The sequence below is a fragment of the Silene latifolia genome, chromosome 7 (assembly GCF_048544455.1).
Source record: "Silene latifolia isolate original U9 population chromosome 7, ASM4854445v1, whole genome shotgun sequence".
NCBI classification, from domain to species: Eukaryota; Viridiplantae; Streptophyta; class Magnoliopsida; order Caryophyllales; family Caryophyllaceae; genus Silene; species Silene latifolia.
Genome location: NC_133532.1, coordinates 126,157,384 through 126,175,672, shown reverse-complemented (window position 1 = coordinate 126,175,672; position 18,289 = coordinate 126,157,384). Strand labels below are relative to the sequence as shown.

General features: G+C 38.1%; 2 protein-coding genes and 1 pseudogene across 2 annotated transcripts; 1 reads left to right on the top strand and 2 right to left on the bottom strand.

Annotated features, from left to right (window-relative positions):
- Positions 1-2,658: 2,658 nt before the first annotated feature.
- LOC141590764 (cysteine-rich receptor-like protein kinase 10) lies at positions 2,659-4,264 on the bottom strand (annotated as a pseudogene).
- Positions 4,265-4,817: 553 nt separating this feature from the next.
- Positions 4,818-5,282, top strand: LOC141590763 (uncharacterized). Its single transcript, XM_074411324.1, has one exon. It carries the CDS (start codon positions 4,818-4,820, stop codon positions 5,280-5,282), a length of 465 nt encoding a protein of 154 aa, XP_074267425.1.
- Positions 5,283-11,066: 5,784 nt separating this feature from the next.
- Positions 11,067-14,538, bottom strand: LOC141590762 (cysteine-rich receptor-like protein kinase 19). Its single transcript, XM_074411323.1, has 7 exons — positions 13,758-14,538; positions 13,485-13,676; positions 12,988-13,118; positions 12,697-12,907; positions 11,784-12,021; positions 11,461-11,611; positions 11,067-11,384 (listed from the first exon to the last, which is right to left on the bottom strand). The coding sequence occupies exons 1-7, from the start codon at positions 14,536-14,538 to the stop codon at positions 11,067-11,069; spliced, it is 2,022 nt and encodes a 673-aa protein (XP_074267424.1).
- Between the last annotated feature and the right edge of the window lie 3,751 nt (positions 14,539-18,289).

The following is an 18,289-nucleotide window of genomic DNA, read 5'->3' as shown; positions in this document are numbered from 1 at the left end:
AAATTAACATGTAGGTAGGTGAGTCGGTGAGCGAGATATGATTTTCGATTACCTAGAAAATCATCGACGTTAATCCTTTGAACGCTAGCAAATTATGGGCTTTATCACTTCTACTTAGTTAAACCGCAACATAAACTCAGTTGAATCACACAAGTCCTCCCCATAAATATTCCGCTTTAGAAGCGAGGATGGTGAGATTTGAACCCGTGTCAAGAAACGATTCAGCCAAAAGCTTAAGATGATAGTTGGAGTCTCATGATCGGTTTTATATTCTAACAATAACCAAATTATTAACTCACCGCATTACAAAATTCTAGCATTATATTTGATCATAAGTTACAAACTAATTAAAACATTATTATCGAAGATTCCTGGGCTAAGATGGAGATATCCTCGACAATAACTCCTATGTTCGAATCTTATTTTCCCAATAATAACAAGGGTCTTTCTAACATGTGCCCTTAGGGCATATGTTAATAAGTTAATTAGAGAAAGTTTATTGAGAATATTTCACTAATTATGGTAAATTTGAGTTTATATATCTATTTTTCATGATTTATTTTCAACAAAGTTTCTCTAATTAACTTATTAACACGTGCCTTAGTAACAATAATAGACGCGATAGATACAACAATAAGATAAATCGACAAGCCCGTGTTGTCACATGATGTGTGGCGGGCTTGGTCTTGGACTCCTCCGTTATGCTCCTAGGCAGGATTGCTTCGACCGTATGAATTTTGATCATGTCGGCCTCGTGGCCTCTCTCTTAGTGCTATGAATGGCTCCTTATGTAGTTGCTTGACTTATTCATGTCCTACAATTTGTAATAACGTAAATATTTAATTTCCTTTTCATAATATTTTTCTATTTCCATAATCTAATTTTAAAATATTACACTTTTCTTACTTGATTATTTCAAGGAAAGTAGGTGAGTCTAGTGGTAGCAATCAAATCACTTGGGTTTAGGTTAAAGAGGTCGGGTCGGGTTATCTCGAATGAGGTTGCGCGGGTGATAACATGTTCTCAGGATCGATCTGGTTCTTGTTAGGTCATTTTTGGGTCGGGTCATTATTGTGTAACAAACCGGGTTTGGTTCGTTTTAGGTTGTATCGGGTCAGTTTATCAAATCCACAAGTATTGGGAGAGACCGTTTGTCAATAAGTTATTTATAGACCATTTTGTTATAACCCTTTGTGTATCTTTCGTAACCTTTTTATTATCAAATATACATTTTAGGCATTTTACCTTACAAATTCATGTTTTGACCAAAAATTCAATGCAATTCTTACGTGCATATTTTTATTTTCAAATTAACATCAAGAAAAATGGCAGTTCGATATTATTTGGAGCATTTTTGAGTTAATTTTTTATCGAGTTATCAATCGGGTCACAATTCATCTCGAGTCGGTTACAGTTCAGCTCTAGTTTGGACAAAGCAAGTTATTTTCAATTATTGATTTAACCTTGAGTCGTGTTGATTTTGCATCACAAAATTTTTCGATTTTGTCATATCGGGTTTAAACTCCAAGAAACAGGGCATTTAACGACCGAAAAAACCGACCGCAGTTAAACTCGGTCGGTAAAGTAACTTAACGACCGAAAACGGTTGGTAATTTACGTTCGGTCGGTAATTTTACCAACCTACACAAAATCAGTCGGAAATCATCAAAGAGCGGTTGGTAATATGAAATTTACCAACCGATTGAAAAAGTCGGTCGCAAAATTCAACATGTCGGTCGGTAATGATCATATTATTAAAATTAAACCCGACCAATTCTCCTTCCTCATTCAGTTAGAAAAATAAAAACACAAAATACACTCCTCACCACACTCATCTCCCGTCGCCGACTAAACGGACCATCTGCCGACACGCCACCACTGTGCTGACGAGCCGCTCATCACGCTTCACCCTTTCTCGAATCGAGCCAACTTTTACCAGCTTTGATTTGTGCCTTAAATTTGATAGTCGGTGCTTCGAACAATTATGACAGGGGTCTCGCCCCGGTGGGGGCTCGGGGGGCAACAGCCCCGAAAACTAAGCGATATCCGTTAATCTATTTGGGTTAGGGTTATGTTTTGGGCCTTTCTAGGTCACTCTGTACTAGGTCTTAGAGAGTAATTTGTTCGAATCTTTGTGGTTTGGTATTCTGTTGTTTTTAGAGATTGAAGGAATTTATTCGAATCTTTGTTGACCTCAAGATCATTTGTCTTTCATCTCGTTGGTGAGTTCTTTCCAGGTTAAACTCTATTTATACCGGCTTTTTTTTTTTGCCTCATCGAAATTACTATTTTGTTTGTAAGATTGGGTACTACTTTTCACACTTATAGAGCACGTATATATCGGTCTACTGTTGTATTATTATCTCCAAAATAGTGAAATTTGCTCTCCTTGAGTGTATGTAGCAACTGATTTTGCTTGTGAACCACGTATATCTGTTTGTCAACTTTATTTGCCGTTCGTTAATATTTGTTCTTATCACCAAATCAACGAACTATTGGGTAAAGAGATGCACCGTTACAATAAATTAAAATTAAATACAAGTAAATAGAATTTCATTAAATTTCATCCCTTATAACTCCAAATCACACATCTTACATCATAGGTTTATAACAAAAGAAACACAATTGAAAGACATGTTCAACCAGAAAGCAGAGCAATCATCTTGGTTTTGGGTATAAGTCTTGAGTCACAATCAGTCCGAAAGTGGCCGACTTGGTGGTAAAATGATCTGCATCGCTTTGTTGTCCGCCACTATTACTCGTAGTCGTAGACATGTTGGCTTGATGGGAGAACATGGCTGGTTGTGTTGGTAACGGAAGTTCGACTGACCCAGTAAGCATGAAAATCACTAATGACATCGTTGGTCGTTGCCCTGCATTTGCTTGCACACATAGCAACGCAATCTGAATGCACCTCTTCACTTCGTTGCTCGAACACTTTTTAAATAGTACCGGATCTGTCAATTCGATTGATCGCTCCTCATTCCATAGTCTCCATGCCTTTTATTGAACACATGAGTCATTAAGTAGTTATAAGATTTATTATGTGGAATCATTTGCACGGGCATTTGAAAACTTACATAAATTGAAATGTCCTCCTTTTGGGATGATCGTATGAAAATTTTGTTCTTCTGACCACTAACAATCTCCAAAAGAACGATCCCAAAACTATAGACATCGGTTTTATCCGAGTATTCCCCTGACATCATGTATTATGGTGCCATGTATCCTGTACATATAGCAATTCGACACAGCTTTAAATTTTGTTAGAACAATCGATAATATACTAGTTGATGACCATTTACCGTATGGCTCAAATCCTCCTGTCTATGAAGTTTGAAGTAGTTTATAGAAGAAAAAAAATATAGAAAAAATAATTAGTAATAGAAGCACACACATACTTTGTTCCCACAATTTGTAAGGTGCTTCCGGACTTTTGAGTACCTCCAAAGAGTCTCGCCAAGCCGAAATCAGCTATCTTGGGGTTCATTTCCTTGTCCAATAAAATGTTTCCAGGTTTTGAGGTCACGATGTATGATAGTGAGTCGAGAATCCTCGTGGAGATATTGAAGTCCTCTTGCAATCCCCATTATGATTTTGCATCGTATTACCCAATCTAAAAGATGCCTCTTTGTCGGATCTTAAGTACAGTAAATAGATGTTAGATACCATTAAAAACTTCACGATCTATAAATGCTAGAAGCAAACATGGAGTTGCGAAACATTACTTACCAAACAAGAAGCTATCCAAGCTTGAATTAGGCAAAAACTCATAAACTAATAGTTTCTCCTCTCTTTCTGAGCAGAATCCAACGATCTTGACGAGATTTATGTGTTGAAGCTTCGCCAAAAGACTGGCCTCGGCCATGAATTCCTTTGTGCCCTGTCCCGAGTTGCCAGAGAGCCTCTTTATAGCTAGTTGCTCTCCATTCTCTTATAGCTAGTTGCTCTCCATTCTCAAGTCTCCCCTGTCGATAGTACATTTGATAAAAGTGAAGATTCGTGTTGGTTAGGATGTATTATGACGTAGTACACTTGTCGTACCCAATAAAGAAAAAAAGTTCGATGTACGGTTTACCTTGTAAACAATGCCGAAACCTCCCTCGCCAAGCATGTTTCCAGTTGAGAAGCCTCTTGTCGCAGTTTCCAAAGTAGCGAAATCGTATTGAACAAACTCTGCGTCTCCAAAACAATCTTCATCGAATCCCACTGTATCATCATAAGAATTTGAGCCAGGCCTTAACTCGATGAAATTAAATTGCATTCTCTCGCACAATTTAATCGACTAATCACTTGATTAATTGATCGAAAGGGACACAAGATAAGTAAAAATGTTCATATGTTTAGTGACTTACCACCACCATAATAAAATCCCCTAGGTGACCCTGGAGGGATTCTGCCGCTATTTATAGTAATCTCTTTCTCTGGCTTTTCACGGCGCAAACGTATCCACAAGACAACCGATAGAACGAGCAATCCCACCAATACGCTAGCACCTATCGCTATTATTACCGTCTTCAATGATGTTTGGTTCGAATCTGAAAGAATAATATCAAAGATATTATTCTTGGGTGATATATTGTATTATATGTAATCTAGTAATATTAGTAAAGTGTATAATATTGTTACCTATCTTGTAGGAAATAAGATCGGAGGTAGAAGATTTGTTAGGGTTTAGCATTGTATATATTGATAGGTTGTACGTTGCTTTGAGTAATAAGAAATACACATCAACTTCCTCATTCCTCTATGTTTAAGTTTTCTCATGGTATCGTGAGCATAAATCGATCCAAACATTTTTCTAAGCCGAATCAATCATGGTAGGAGAGGATAGTAAATCAACAAAGGGATCCGGTCCAAAGACCATTCCCATAACATCACCTTTATACCTTCACCCATCCGACAATCCAAGCCTTAATGTTACACAAATTATTTTCGACGGCAACAATTATGATTTGTGGGCAGAAGCCGTCAAGAATGGACTCGATGCCAAGAACAAGTTGGCATTCATCGAAGGAAAGGTCAAGAAACCAGTCAATTTTGACGATGAAGAAAGTGTTGAGGCTGTGGCATGGAGATCGTGTAATGCTATGATAAGAGCATGGCTTCGGAACGTAATTGATCCGAAGTTACATGCTAGCATATCGTTCTCTCAGCCAGTAAGTGAAATTTGGAGAGAATTGGCCGATAGATATGCGGCAGGGAATGCACCCCACGTTCATCAGCTAAAAACCGAGCTCAATGAATGCAAACAAGGGGGAGATTCAATTGTTGAATACTAGACACGGCTCAAAACAATTTGGGACGAATTGGCGAACTATAGCAAGGCTAAAGACTGCACCTGTGGAGCGGCTGCCTCACAGTTAAAGGAACGAGAAGAGGAAAAAGTACACCAATTCCTCATGGGATTGGATTCTAAATTGTATGGAAACATACGATCTAATTTATTGATGGAAGACCCGATTACCACTCTTACGCGCGCATATGCTCTGATGCTTAGAGAGGAACGACATGTTTCCTTAACCAAAGTTAAGGAAGAGAAAATCGATTCCGCCATGGCAGTTCGACATCATGGCACTGGTAGGGGAAGAAATATCAATTACAAATCCGAGGGTGAGGAAGAAATCAAGCCACCAAAGTGCAATTATTGTGGGAAATTTTATCATAAAGAGGAAGATTGTTATGATAAACATGGTTATGAGGAAGTGAAGGCTCGAGAAAGGGGACGAGGAAGAAGAGGTGGCAGCTATGGACGAGGAGGATATGGCCGAGGCAGAGGTCGAGGACGCAACAGTTACCAAGCAAATGCAATTGGAGGTAGCTCGGGAATGAAAGATAGCGGATCCTCGAAACAGAATGTGCCCTTCTCGGATGAAGAAATTGTTCGACTTCGAAGCTTGATCATGGCCAGTCCAGATGGTGTCGACAAATCGCAAGGTATGAAATTTATTTTTAATGTTGAGTGGTTGATAGACAGTGGAGCGTCGCACCACATGACGGGAAGCCGAGACATTCTGGAGAATGTTTGGGTAGAGGATGATTCCACGGTTGGCTTGCCAGACGGAAGAAAAGTTACTGCCAACATTCATGGACAAGTAAAATTGAACGAGAATTTTATTTTGAAGGATGTACTGTTTGTACCAACTTTGACTTGCAACCTTATATCGGTGAAACAATTGATAAATGAAAACAATTGCGTAATAACATTTTACTCCGACTATTGTAAAATGCAGGACAGGACTTCGAAGATGACGATTGGACGGGGTGAGCATCGTGAAAGAGTTTATTATTATCGATCAATAAAACAACAATCGGCTGCACAAGTGACCGTTTCCAAAGAAGCACGGCTGTGGCACAGACGATTGGGACATCCTTCCAAAAGTATTTTTGCACGTTTTTCTCCTTTAGTTGGCTGTGATTTGCATTGGACTGCCGATGAGGTTTGCGATTCATGTTGTAGGGCAAAACAAACTCGTAATTCTTTTGCTATTAACAATAAGAAATGTGGTGAATTGTTTGGTTTGATACATTGTGATATTTGAGGTCCATATCGAATTGCTAGCTTGACACGAGCACATTATTTTCTGACCATAGTTGACGACCATTGTCGAGGGGTATGGATTTATCTCATGAAAAATAAAAGCGAAGCAGGAGATTACCTTAAAATGTTTTGTCAAATGGTGCAAACACAATTTGAAAAACATATTAAAATCATTCAAAGCGATAATGGGACGGAACTGTTGTCTGGTGATATGCAATGTTACTATAAATAAAATGGAATTTTGTTTCGAACTAGTAATGTAGATACACCACAACAAAATGGTCGGGTCGAGAGAAAGCATCGACATATCTTAGAAAAGGCACGAGCCCTACGGTTTCAAGGGGGGTTACCACGATTTTTTTGGGGAGAATGTGTTATGACAGCTGCATATTTAATAAATAGAACTCCCACACCCTTATTAGATGGAAAAACGCCCTATGATATTTTATATCGAAAGAAACCCAACCTTGAGAATTTAAAGATACTAGGATGTCTATGTTACGCGCACAATAAAGATACAACCCGAGATAAATTTGGTGAGCGTGGGAAAAGGTGTGTGTTTATAGGATACCCTCATAGCAAAAAGGGATGGAAACTTTATGATTTACAAGATAAACGAGTCTTTGTGTCTCGTGACGTAATTTTCTATGAGCACGTATACCCTTATTTATTCTCGGGCAATGATTCTTTATCACAACACGAGGATGACGCTGTTTTAGGATCGAATACGGTCAAGAAACTTGCATTCGATCATTGTATTGTGGATGATATACCTCATGTTGTGAGGGGGGAGTAATGATGAGTTAGAGGAAGAAGAGACAAGGGACCTAGAACTGGCCGAAACAGAGACCACCGCTGGAGAAGTCATTGGAACGAATGGTGCAGCAATAAACATTGTTGAAGATGAAATTAATAATGAAAGGACTAGTGAGATGCAACCTGAGGGACAGAATGTCGAAGCTTTGGGTCGAGGTGCGCGATAACGATTTGAGCCAGCTTGGAAGAAGGACTATTATTGTAAGTCGACAAGAATAATTCCCACGAAACACGATGCTCACCACACACAATCGACATCTTCACAGTCAGGTACGCGTTACCCATTAGTTAACTATGTTGTTACCAATTGTTTTTCATTATCTCACAGAGCTTTCATAGCCAAGTTGGATGAAATCCGTGAGCCCAGCCATTACCACGAGGTAGCGAAAGACTCGAGATGGCGGGAAGCGATGAGTAAAGAAATTGAAGCCTTGGAAAAAAATGGAACGTGGAAGGTAGTCCCACTGCCAAAAGGAAAGAAACCCATTGGTTGCAAATGGGTATACAAGATCAAGTATAGAGCAGATGGAACAGTGGAGCGATATAAAGCAAGGCTAGTAGCACAAGGTTTTACTCAAGTGGAGGGAATAGATTTTCATAAAACTTATGCACCGGTCGCAAAGATGACTAGTGTACGATGCTTACTAGCAGTTGCCGTGATGAAAGGATGGATTATCGAGCAATTGGATGTAAATAACGCATTTTTACATGGAGACCTAGAAGAAGAGGTCTATATGCGAGTTCCACAGGGCTTCGAAAGGAAAGGAGACAACAAGGTGTGCAAGTTAATGAAGTCAATTTACGGTTTGAAACAAGCTTCGCGTAATTGGTTTGCAAAGTTAACGGTCTCAATGAAGAAATACGGGTTTGTTCAATCTCTTGCAGACTACTCCCTGTTTACCTTGAATCATGACGGCACTTATATTGCGGTGTTGGTGTATGTAGACGACATGATCGTCGTTAGCAATGATAGAAAGGAGTGTGCAAAATTCAAGCAGTTTCTTGACAAAAGATTTGGCATAAAAGACTTGGGAAAGCTCAAATATTTTTTGGGTATTGAGGTGGAGCATAGCAAGGAAGGTTTTTTCTTGAACCAACGCAAGTATGCAGTGAACATTGTTGAGGAAACGGGGATGAAGGGAGCCAAGACGGCCAGCACACCAATCCCGCAGAGACATGGTTTGGCGTTGGCAAAGGGATACGTCCTTAAGGACGTCATGAAATATCGACGTTTGGTTGGAAGGTTAGTATATTTAACAATCACAAGACCAGACCTTGTGTATGCAGTACACATACTTTCGCAATTTGTGAATGAGCCTCGTAAGGAGCATTGGGAAGCGGCTTTGATGGTTGTACGATACAGTAAACGAAACCCAAGCAAAGGCATTTCTTTTAGGAAGAATTCGGAGTTTCAAATCAAAGGGTATTGTGATTCGGATTATGCTAGTTGTCCATTGACGAGGCGTTCATTGAGTGGCTATTTTGTTGCATTAGGTGGTATGCCTATTTCGTGGACGGTGAAAAAGCAAAACACAGTTGCCCTTTCGACAGCTGAAGCGGAGTATCGGGCGATGGCAAAACTAGCAAGTGAGCTCGTGTGGATTAAGTCATTTATGGCTTTGCTAGGCGTTTTTCATCCACAGCCGATGAAAGTTTTTTGTGATAATCAAGCGGCCATACACATAGCGAAAAATCCCGTCTTTCATGATCGTACAAAACACATTGAAATAGATTGCCATTTTGTACGACAATATTTGGTGTCAAAGGTCATCGAAACATCTCACATTCGAAGTAAGGAACAAATAGCGGATCTTTTTACCAAGGCACTTGGAGGAGAATTGTTTGACCATTTGCAATACAAGTTGGGACTCGGATTACCGAGAGCTCCAACTTGAGGGGGAGTGAAAGAATAATATCAAAGATATTATTCTTGGGTGATATATTGTATTATATGTAATCTAGTAATATTAGTAAAGTGTATAATATTGTTACCTATCTTGTAGGAAATAAGATCGGAGGTAGAAGATTTGTTAGGGTTTAGCATTGTATATATTGATAGGTTGTACGTTGCTTTGAGTAATAAGAAATACACATCAACTTCCTCATTCCTCTGTGTTTAAGTTTTCTCAATCTGATAAAAAAAATTTACAATTAAATTATTTTTTCTAAGACATTTTTATACTAACCTAAAACATGTTATTTACGTAAACGACTTAATAAAAAGCATTTAATAGTATGACTTACAACCTTTTTCTGTGTTTGTTTTTTTTTGTTTGCGCAGAAACTGTGATGGAAAGTTGACAAATCACAAGTGATAGGAAAACAAGCACAATCTTCCTCATGGCAAGGGAATAAGATTTGCATATGTTTTTTTGTTTCTTTTATGACAATCAAAAGAAGTAATCATGTCATATAGGCAATTGATTTCTAATATAATATCATAAACTCTACATCCCAGTCACTTATTTACATTTACTTTTAGTATAAAGACCAATAAAAGAAAAGAACGTAATGAAATAACCAAGACTGACAAGTGGGAAAAATGTATAGAATTGACTGCGACAGAGAGTAATATTTTTGTATACGACATGGTATTAAAATAGAATTGACGCAATCAAGTTACTTATCGTCACGTCAGCTTTCGTCCTATGATAATCATAGTACATGTAGTTAGAGTAATTTTTAAAGTCGTTGACTTAAGAAGAACGAGTCATTGTCAAATAGAAACTGTGGAAGAAATTTGATATTTATATGATAATAGACACTTGAAATAAAAATGTTTTATTTTATCTTTAAGGAAGTTAAGAGAGACGCATCGAAAACCTCGGTTGAATTGGTTAAGAATTGAATATACTAGGAGAATTGGTTCCTAGGACCAGGTTTAGTCTCATAGGAGAGTGGAGGTATTATTGAAAATGTATAAAACTATGTCAATGTTCAAACAAGACCCGATAGTGTTTAGGTAGAGCTCACCAGGCTATTTACTTGGCCTATAAATCAATATTGATCCTTTCTAGGGCATTTTAGTCTCACTTATGCGTATGTTGGTACCTTATTCATGAGGTCATTCATCCTAATATTACGCCTAGCAAGCATGCACGGTTGCATTTTGTTGATATGAATAGTACTTTTAATCACTTTAAGCATTAGTCGTATGATTTTATCAATGCAGTCGTATGGTCGACTCCATTTTTTTTGCAGCGCACCTCAACCAATGAGCTCTCCGGGCCATTTTAGAGCTAAGAAAGGTGGGTCCGGCCCAGCCAAGCCCGCCAAAACTAATAATAAATAAAAATTTGGTTGATGGGTCGGGTTAAAGCAAAGTCTGAGCCATCACGACCCGGTCCATGCATCCCGGCATATCAAACGAGTCGGTTCAGGGTCTGTCCCGAGGACCCCGCCCTATCTCGAGCTGGCCCGTGGCTGGGTTTATATATGGACTATAAATGGACTATAAATGGACTATTGGATCGTATGATTGAGTGAGTTTCAGGGTTCTTTCCAAGCAAAAAAAATATAAATAAAATACAAATTCATCGAACTTAATTCCGTGTAATTACAAAATCACACAATTAAAGGTAGAATGGGTTCATAAACCAAACCAAACACAATCGAAACTCAGTTTAAGCTGAACAAGATTTCAAGAAGACAAACGTTTGTAGGTGTGTTAACAAAAGTGACAATCATGCAAAACAATGCAAGCTACCAATCATCTTGGTTTTGTTTGCGAGGCTTGGGTGATAGACATGGTGGAAAAGTTATCAGTATCACTTTGTTGCTCGCCACTGTAAGCGATTCGCATGTTGAATTGAGGGATGGACATTGCGGGTGCGGATGGCAATGGAAGATCGACGGAGCTAGTTAGCATGGACACCACTAATGCCATGGTGGGTCTTTCCTCTGCATCTGCTTGCACACACAGCAATCCAATCTGAAAACATCGCATCACGTCATTGCTCGAAGAATTGTTTTTGATTGCTGGGTCTGCTTGATCAGAGGAACGCCCTTCATTCCATTGTCTCCATGCCTATCAGTTGAACCAAAATTGTCACTAACACATATTCTAAGACATTTTCTTTGGCATGGGCATTATTAGAACTTACATGAACTGGAAGATCTCCCTTTTGTTTTGATTCGTGAAGTTTTATGTTGTTCTCACCATTCACAATCTCCAAAACTATAATTCCAAAACTATAGACATCAGATTTGTCTGAAAATTCCCCTGTCATCATGTACTCGGGTGCCATGTATCCTCTGCATACAATTTTGTAAGTCATATATATTATGTCATCAAAATAAAGTACGAGATGAATTTTGATACTATCGTATATATTTAAATTAATATGTGAAGTTATAGACAATGAGGAAGAATAAATGATTTTATAAATTATTAAGCATCAAATGAAGTAATGAAGGTTAGACTTACAATGTTCCGGCAATACGGACAGTCTTCCCAAATTTTTGTGCACCATCAAAGAGCTTCGCCAAGCCAAAGTCAGCTATCTTAGGATTCATTTCCTTATCCAATAATATATTGGCCGGTTTTAGGTCACGATGTATAATGGTGAGTCGAGAATCTTCATGGAGATACTGAAGACCTCTCGCAATCCCCATTATAATTTTGTACCTTGTTGCCCAATCTAAAAGAAGCCGCTTTATTGGATCTTGAGTACCAAGAAGAGAAGTTAGATGAGAACAAACACTTTCAAATCAATAAGCTAGTTCAATGATAACAAGTATGTAATATAATCACATCATATACTGATATACGCGTATATTTTTCAAAACTAACATGATCGCATATTATACTTAATTGCTACATCTTCGACACATCGATTATGTTTCAATGTTTGATATTGTATCCAGTCTACAATGAATATTCGACATTATTACTTTTTAAATTCAAAATCGCTAATATTTGCCTTGTTTTTGTATATATAGGTTTGGGATAGCAATAGGTTAATTCCTGATCAAATGATACTCAATTCATTTTCATGACATCTAACCTAGATAGTATGTTCAATATAATTTGTATGATCCAAAATTTCCTAATCCGAATCCAACCTATAAATATTGGACTGCCGGTATCTATTATGATTATTCATAAATTTTGTTTAGAGGCCGGGCAGATCTTAATTTCAAACATGAGACCCGAAATCATATCTCGTCTCCATCGAACAAATATGAATTTACTACATCCAAAACGTTCAATTATTTACATTTCGAATTAATTCATCAGTATTAGGTCGAACAAATGTAATAAAGTTCAGCATACGTTGCTAATAAGCCCGTTGATATTGCTAATATAAGAAGAATGTGTGAAAACAAAAAACATTTACCAAACAAAAAGCCATCCAAGCTTGAATTCGACAAGTACTCATAGACGAGTATTTTCTCCTCTCCCTCAGAGCAGAATCCAACAAGCTTGACAAGATTTCGGTGTTGAAGCTTGGCCAAAAGGCCAGCCTCGGCCATGAATTCCTTGTTACCTTGTCCGGAGGTGCCGGAGAGCCTCTTTATAGCTATTTGCTCTCCATTCTCAAGTGTTCCCTATTATTTATTTTGAAGTATTATTAAATCTAATTGATAATTGAATTTAAGATTAATGTAGCGTAGAGCGCAAAGGCTACCTTGTATACAGTACCGAAGCCTCCTTCACCTAATTCGTTCTCAGCTGAGAAGTTTCTTGTTGCATTTCTGAGGGTGGCAACATCATATTGCACAAATTCTGGATTTCCGATATACTCTACATCGCGTTGTCCTATTCAATAGCAAAGGTTGTAGTTAGAACTTAGCTAATCGTTGAAACTCAATCAACTTACCGAGTACTAATTTATTTCGATCAAGGATGTTCTCATGATTATTTTCATATACGGCAATTAATTATAAAAAATTAAAATATTTCATCATTTACGAATATTTTTTATTCGATTGCAAATTTTGGTGCAATATTCATTTCGGTCATCCAAAAACCGAACCTCCATGTCCTTAACAAGTGGGTAAGCTAGTTTACATCTGACTTCTTATCTCGTCATTTACGAGAGCCCTGGTGACGTGACTTACGACGTTGTAAATTGTAAATTTGTAATAATAATTCAAGAATTGTACTTTATGAATGATGACTTACCACTACCGTCATGTAACCGTCCTGGTGATACTGGAGATACCTCGTTGCTCGCTTCTCTAGTAGTCTTCTTACGACGTAAACATATCCACAAAACAATCGATAACACTATCAATCCAACGGCAACAGAAGCAGAAGCAGCTATCACTGCAAATATTGTTGTCTTCGACGATGTTTTCTTACTTGTTCCCGAACCTGAATAAGATGATGAAGTTAAGAGTTATTTCGCTAATTATGAGTTGTGTCAAATGCACAAAAAATAACGATATAACTCACCTTGGACGATGTCTGGTGCTGGATTATAACTTTCACTGATAATTGGACGAATTGTATCGTACATCAGATAACAACTGGGCAGTAAACACGTAACCGCTTTACTTGCATTACAACATTTAGGATTCATCGTAGTTAAGGCATATTCGAGACAACTTTTACAACTAGAAGCATTAATATCAGGGGTGCACTGTGCAAAGGTATACAACTTATCGACCAAAAATAAATTTGTTTCGCCAAAAGCGAAATGAGGTGAGGCTAACGAAGCATTCTTGATGACTTCGTTCATTGCTTCCGCAAATATTGGACTAAATTTATCATAGTTTTCTACATCACTTAGGTCCCATACTTTCATACCAGCCCCTCTATAATCGGGCAAAGAGAATATGTTACGGTTAGCAAACCGTAACATGCACTCATAGTACCATTCAATCCCTTCACTATTAAAAGGACACACTTTCTTAATAATTATCGCGTCTGTAGCATTTTTAATACATTCGTTACAAACATCGAGACTAAGGTCAATTCGACACTGAAACAAGGCATACACTTTGTTGGAAGCCTCCCCGGTTGTGGAATTGTAGAACTTGAGAGATGAAGATTTGGAGGCGAGATCACGGAGGAGAAGTTTCAGGTTCGTTTCAAATAGACTACCTTCGGCGTAATTCCCACTTGGATCCGAACAATAGGAACCTACCGAATTATAATTTAATTTATCTGCAGCAATTGTAAAAGAAATTTGACATAACAAAAGTAATACAAAAACAAGCACCATTCTCCCCATTGTAAGGAAATTATGCCAATTTGTGTATCTCTTTCGCAACACTCACAGACAATGTTATTTCTGCCTAGTATTTACTAGGAGAAGTTGTGTGTTGCATCTTCTGCAGCGGACTTATAGAATGAAGTAGGGAAGAGACCTCAACATTGTGGAATAGTGCAAGTTGTATACTTTATTTTTCAGTTAAGCATCACAGTCAGACTTCTTCATCGGAAACTTTGATCGTGTGTACTAATGTATTATAATGGAAGTGGTACCGTATGACCAGGTTTAGTGCCATGGCTATAATGTCAAATTTATATTGTTCTATAGGATTAAATGTGAATGTTTATAAAAACACGCTTGTTATAATCGTTCAAAGACATTACTATCGTACCTCAACAACACAAATTTGTGTATATGACAGATTCCGTATAGGCGGATGTATGGCATCGGCGTTGATTAAGCAGATGAGATACAATGTCACGTAAAAGCGAGCAAGTAGAAAAAGTTACGGATAAACCAAAACCGTAAAACATGCGAAGGTAATCGTTTAAGTATGACCGTTAGAGTTTTGGTCCTATTGTGGGAGTTTAACCCCGTTACAAATTAAGTAACTTAACCACGAGGTCAGGGGTTCGATCCTTGCCCATGGGAATGGAGTAAACTCTTTGACCAACCGTTTACCTTTTCGGGAGAGCACCCGCGGCAAGGGCATTATACAATGTCATCAGGACACCTAACTGGCCGTGTATATTAGATAAAGTGTTTCTAAGAGTTGGGTTGTGGTGCAAATCATGGAAGGAAAATCTACCCTACGCCCTAGAAGATTGGTTAAATAATTGGAAGGCAATGAGATCTTGGAAAGAGAAAAGGATAGCACAAAGAACGACCTTTCGTCTTGGTGTTTGAATACGTGTTGTTGTTCTCCGTCTTTGTAGTGTTTTTGTTGTGTCTGTGTAACTCTGTGTGGGACTCTACTCGCTGTAGGTCTCTGGGTTTATCCCTACTTATTAATTAAAAAAAATTATACGCTGTCATCAACGGTGGAGACCCCGATTTAACACACACACACCCCCCTCCCCCTCCAAAAAAAAAAATTTAAGTAACTAATCTCGACGAAGAAATCCCCAAAGCATCCTCCCGAAGAATAGCCCCGAACTCCGCCGGCGGGTACTCGAGTTAGGGTTTACATGTGACAAAGACACAAAGACATTTCTATTTCACACTGCCCAACTGTCATGAAAGTTGAACATTCAAATGAAACAGATGCAAAGGCCTAAACAAATACACATACACCTAGTACACTAACACCATTAGAAAACCACTTGCCTTAAATTTCTTCCTTAAACCAAACAAGGTACTAGTTGACTACTTGAGTAGTCGCATACAACTTGTGATTCTCTTCTGGCATCTTCACAGAAGAATAATAGTCTTAAGAGTTAAGATCAGGCACAGGGACGCACGATGTTTTACTTGCCCAATTATTGGTCACATCAATTTTCTTCAATGTTGTTTACAAATTGATTTGATGATTATTGCACAAACCATGCCCCTTTCAATTACCATACACTTTAATGGCATTTTTTTTTTTTTTTTTTTTACAAATTCCGTTGCTTGTTGATCTTAAAGACAAATTATCAGTAGTAATTGTCAATAGAACACTCGGTCCGGCTGTTCAGTGAATTGTGTGTAGAGTACTTAGGAAAATCGTATTTTGTATGTAGTTTTATAAAAGGAATCGTGAAGGAAAAATCGACGTTGAAGCACTTTTGATACGGAGATCATTTTGACATGAAACACAAATCGACGATGAGACCTCAATACGTTTGGCTGCACTTCATGAAAATGCCTTGTTGTTCCGAATTCCGATGATGAGTATGTTATCAAGTCTATCAATCAAGGTCGATAGAAAGACGTTTGACGTCAACGATCAACTATGAAAAGATGCAGCCGGTTTCGTTTGCCATTTTTAAACCCAAGGGTGCGCCAACAACGATTTATCATGCATGTCGTCTATAAGAGCTTCTCGAAATAGAGAGAGCGATGCTTTCGTGCCATAATCTTGGCTTCCTTTTGCGTTAGAATACACACTTTAGTCCGAGCACAGTTAGTCGCCCCACCGAGCAATGAAAAATAATAATGAAATTTTAGTTAAATTTTCGAATGAATAATTTGCATCGAAGGATTGAAGGTAATCTGATATTTTGAGGACATCCTGTTTCACTCATTCTATTTTGTAATTTTAAATTGGTTATTATTGTCACACTCCGTCTTCCCCTCACATGTGAGATCGATCTCACCCACGACACACAACTATCCAGCTCTAATACCATATTACACACATGTATGGCTTTGATAGGTGTCCATCGGAAGTAGAAAGAGTCCACTTCAATTCAGTAATTAGCGCAGCGAGGTACATACTCCGGTACCATGCATCCTTAAACCAATTAGGCATAAGACGAGTAATTCCTTGTTTTGTACGGAGTAGTGTAGAATTTTCTCTTTTTTCTGTTAAGGTGGAACACTCACATATGACATCTTTATTTATTTTGGAAGCAAAGCAACGTTAATTAAGTACAAATTCATCGAATTTAATTCCGTATAATTGTAAATCACACGATTCAACGTACAATGGGGAGAACCCAAAGAAAGACGATTAAAAGTTCGTTTCAAGAGGAACATGAATTGAAAAAGACGCAAGAGTTTTTAGGTGGTAAAATTATGTAGGAATTCAATCATCTTGGTTTCGGGTAAAAGTCTTGGGTGTCTGACATGGTGGAATACTGTTCAACATCACTTTGTTGCCCGCTACTCTGTTGCCCGCCACTGATGTAAGAGATTGGCATGTTGAATTGAGGGAAGGACATTGCCGGTGCAGATGGCACCGGAAGATCCACAGAACCATTTAGCATGAAAACGGTTGATGCCATGGTGGGTCTTTGTACCGCATTTGCTTGGAGACATAGCAATCCAATCTGAATATATCGCGTCACGTCGTTTCTTGAACAGTTGTTCAACAATACAGGGTCTATTAAATCAAAGGATCGCTCCTCGTTCCATAGTTTCCATGCCTTTTAATAGAAACAATACTGTTGAGTTTATCGATCCGGTACTTAAGAGGGGGAGGGGGTGAATTAAGTACCCTTTTAAAAAATTAAACTTTAAAGCGAAAGGATAGTTCTCGTTCGATACTGAAACAGTACACAGGCGAATTGAACAGTCTCGGTGACTGTTCAAACAATACGAATTGTGCTGTACTGTTCTGTTCGTATGCGTGAAATAAGATCTATAAGAAAGAACGAGAAATAAAACAAATAAAGAGAAAAGGCACGAGACACAAGATTTTTAACGTGGTTCGACCTACTCTCTAAAGGTCTACGTCCACCCTCTCTCTTATTAATATTTTCTTTATAACCAAACCCGATTACAAAGAAAACCCCCACAATCAACCTCGATCGTGCGACTCGACTACAACCCCGTACCCCAATAAAATACTCTCTCACAAATTGAAAATTACAACACAAATTGTCTCCTTATAAGGTTCAACAATTGGAACGATGGAGAACAAAAAAGTCTTAATGAGTATAAAGCCTTTAAGTACTTGAAGACGATTTAAGAGACACGGCCAGTGTAGTTTTTGCAAAAGAAAAACAATTGAAATTTCCCAAACAAACTTTGCTAAACTACAAAGACTTTTTAAAGCTTCTGCACGATTGAAATGAATTTCTAAAACAATGAAGCTTTTTTTACTCTTCTAATCGATGGTCAACTG